The 3,576-nt window shown below is 45.4% G+C and overlaps 1 protein-coding gene across 1 annotated transcript; it reads right to left on the bottom strand.

Annotated features, from left to right (window-relative positions):
* Window positions 1-206: 206 nt before the first annotated feature.
* Window positions 207-2,686, bottom strand: LOC141441353 (protein charybde-like). Its single transcript, XM_074106057.1, has 3 exons — window positions 2,368-2,686; window positions 1,732-2,077; window positions 207-1,427 (listed from the first exon to the last, which is right to left on the bottom strand). The coding sequence occupies exons 1-3, from the start codon at window positions 2,420-2,422 to the stop codon at window positions 1,343-1,345; spliced, it is 486 nt and encodes a 161-aa protein (XP_073962158.1). The 5' UTR covers window positions 2,423-2,686; the 3' UTR covers window positions 207-1,342.
* Between the last annotated feature and the right edge of the window lie 890 nt (window positions 2,687-3,576).

Raw genomic sequence — 3,576 nt, 5'->3', positions numbered from 1 at the left:
GCCTCCTCTCAGAATGGCTTGGGCCGTAGGATCCAGTGCGGATTGGGAACTTCACACATTGAATTGCTTCACAGGTATTCACGATGTTTTCCTTCATCGTAAAGTATGCAACCCAGGTTTGAACCACCTGCTTGAGGTCAAACCACTAAGCCACCACGGCTTTTTTACGAAGTAAGGTGGGGGTGTATGAGGGAGGATTGAAACCATTGTGTCCATTATTGAAACTATGTATTTTCTTTTCATTTTTCTCTACATTTTCTTTTACGGTCTATCAAATAAATATCAATTATAAACAATTGATACATTTAACATTATTGTTAGTTTTGTATATGTCGACATTTCAAATTTAGAAGGTAAAATGTTTTTGTAGCATTTTTAAAATGTTTTTTGATGAAAGTGAACTAGTGCTATGATATTGTGCGTAAACACTGGACCCTACAAACATTAAGATTCCATTAAAACTGTTATGCTATTGATTTACATTTAATGTAGTAATTACACTGGATGAAGAAAATGCATCGCCTGCGCGTCGTCAACGTTAGTCAAGCCCCCCCCATTCTGGGCGGAGGAAACAAACTTACAAAAATTACATTTTTATATTAACTTAAATAACTTAATACTTTTAATAATAACTATAATATAACGTGAGATCTTTGCAATATTTAGCGCGGAGCGGCGAACCTCCGGCGCGCGCGCCGACCGGCCCGCCGCGCCGCGCACTCTCTGATTGCCTCCGTTCACCCGCGGCGCTATACACCTCTAACATCATAATCTGCATGCGTGCTCTCATTCATAATAGTATCTTTTTCTCTTTAAAATTTATACATTACAAAAGTAGTATCACAAACAAATGTACGAACTAGTACAATTACGAAAAACGTACACATATCTGACCTCCTCGGAGATCGCCTCTAATAAATACGATACACGATATATCCTACGCAACTTCAGAATATAATCGAACTCGAAACAAAAAAATAATACCTAAGACTAAATCGTTCAGGGCATCAGTTATCACTCGCACGGCGGCCCCTGAGATCGAAACGCGCCGGCCGCCGTGCCACTCGCGCATCACGCAGGCATCACAACAACGTACGAGAACGTAAGTACGGCGGCGGGGGGCAGCGGTGGGGGGTGGGGGCGCCGGCCGGCGCCCGCGCCGGCTGCTCTGCGCTCCCCGCTCGCTTACAAAACACTACAACTATACATTACATATCACGCTGTGCTTTTTTTTTCTCTTATTAAAAATATATAATAATTAATATACATATAATATTGATATTTGTTAAAATAACGATACGTAGATATCGAGGAGGGCAGTCAGTCGACTCGTGCGCCGCGGCTACTCAGCCTGGCTTCGGAAGAGCTTTTGTTTTTCTATCGTGAACTGGGGGCTGACGATGATGGTACCGCCTCGCGTTAAATTTCTGTAACAAAAGGAAACAACCGTTAATACCCCGCCACAAAATCACGACAAGGAGTCTTCACATTTCTCAAAAGGCCGGCAACGCCGGTAACTTGGTTTATGTTATGGATGTCCATGGGCGGCGGTGATTGCTTTCCATTAGGTGACTGACCTGCTCGTTTTTCTCGGATCATGTTAACAAAGAGACAAAGAAAAAATGTACTTATGGAGGAAGGGAGCGTCCTAACACAGGCTTTTTAGCCTAAAGGGATGCCCCAAGTACTGTATGAAATAATTTTTTTTTTTATAAAAACAAGGAAACTTACTTTAAAAATTGCGGCAACAGGCTAGTCCAGTTCGTAGCGTCATGCTCGAGATGGAGATGTATTTCGTGCGTGGTGAGCGTGTTGGGGTCAATTTGGAAGGCAGCGAGCCGGCGGCCGGCGACGTCGACGATGACGGCGGCGCCGCGAGCGCCGCACGGCTCCCCTTCGGCCAGCGCGAGCAACTGCCGCGCTGCTCGTGCCAGCAACTCAGCCGGCACTAGCACCTCCGCCGCAGCCAGCTCGCTGGCTCCTTTCGCGGCTCTAAGCTCCCGCTCCAGCCGCTGAGCCAACGCCGCCTCCGTCGGCACCGGCATCGGCGCGTCCCGCCATGCCGGCCCATTCCATGCTAAAACAATTGAAAAGCACATTCAAATTTCGTTTTTCAAAACACTATAGGTTTAAAAAAAAATTGTCATTATCAATCTTATTAGAATTGACTTTACAAAGAGTGGTTTGTTGTTGATTGGTTTTGGGCAAGACCTCTAAAGCGAGGGCGAGGCACCGCTGCGGAACAGCTGCCCGTCAGCTGATCGCCGGCCGCGGCCGCCGCAGAGACGTGCGCGCGCCGCGTAGCAACAGCTGAGCGGTTAGAAAGCCGAATCGGCGATAACCGGCGGAATAGAAAGTCATCCTCACCTTTTTCATTGTTGAACACGCCTCCAAACTGATTCGTGACAGGCAGTATCTCCATGTTTTCCAAATTTTTACTTATATTGTACACTTCTAATACGAAATATTAAAGCGTTCCGTTCCGGAACTTATACTAGAAAAATATCACAAGTCTCTTTTGTACTGGGGATGCGCACTGAACTCCGACTAGCTCGAGAGATCGATGGGAAACTGAACGTCCAAGGCTAACACGACTGCATCAGATCTGATCTCGTAACCACAGGGCTTCGTAACTCGCCCTAGGCTCACTCTCGACCCACCCGACCCTGTCGCTGTGTTTGACGGACTGACGAAATCGGGAGGAGCGCCGGTTTATATAGAGAGCCGGGGCGGAGGGTGCGAGGGGGCAGGGGGCCGGCGGCCGCGGGGACCCCGCGCGCCAGTCGGGCCCTCGCGCCGGCCGCGCCGGTCGCCCGTCGCGCGCGTCGCGAGACGCCGGTTCTTTGTTCCACATCCGATCCCTACATCCCACCCGAACACAATCCTACATTCCCAGTGAAAAAAAGAGAAACAAACCAATGTGTAAACAATAAGGACTATCACCAAAGTTTTAGATGTAAGTTTCGTGTATCGCATAAAGACAGTTCAGAAGTTCTAGGTGTAAGATTAGTGTAACTTGACGGTTTTGATATTTTAGTTATAAGAGTAGATTTAAGTAAAAATTGTAACTCGTTTAACGTAAAGGATGTTATTCTAGCTTAAGCCATATCAGTCAGGGATTATGAAATGATAAAAGTGATAACGAATGAGGCGACGGCCCGACTGGGCTGAGCTCTGACGTCCCGTGCAGATAGTGCCACTATCTCAGATAAAGTAGATTCAGTGCCGGGACGTGCCATTTTGTGTATTAAATTCTTAGTTTTACAACAAATTGTATAACATGTAAGTAATAGTTAAGGCTGAGGTGGTGATAACATTAAGTTGTGAAAATAAACTTGATTGCCATTGTAACAGTCACAAAGATAAAATAGATCTAGAAAGAGTTGTCGCAATTTTCAGAAACTTCTCTCAGAGTGACTGATGCTCGCTGAAAATGATTACTAATATTGACGTTACGGTTGACAAGTGGTATTGTAATCAAAAGACAATGCAGTTAAATAGATGTATGTGTATATGTTTAATTTGAGGAGGTAGGTATGAAAAATTCATAATTTTTAAAAGTAAATGAAGTCAAAT

This window comes from Choristoneura fumiferana, chromosome 23 (genome assembly GCF_025370935.1).
Source record: "Choristoneura fumiferana chromosome 23, NRCan_CFum_1, whole genome shotgun sequence".
Classification (NCBI taxonomy): domain Eukaryota; kingdom Metazoa; phylum Arthropoda; class Insecta; order Lepidoptera; family Tortricidae; genus Choristoneura; species Choristoneura fumiferana.
Note: the sequence above shows the minus strand (reverse complement) of the source record. Positions and strands in the feature narration are given on the sequence as shown.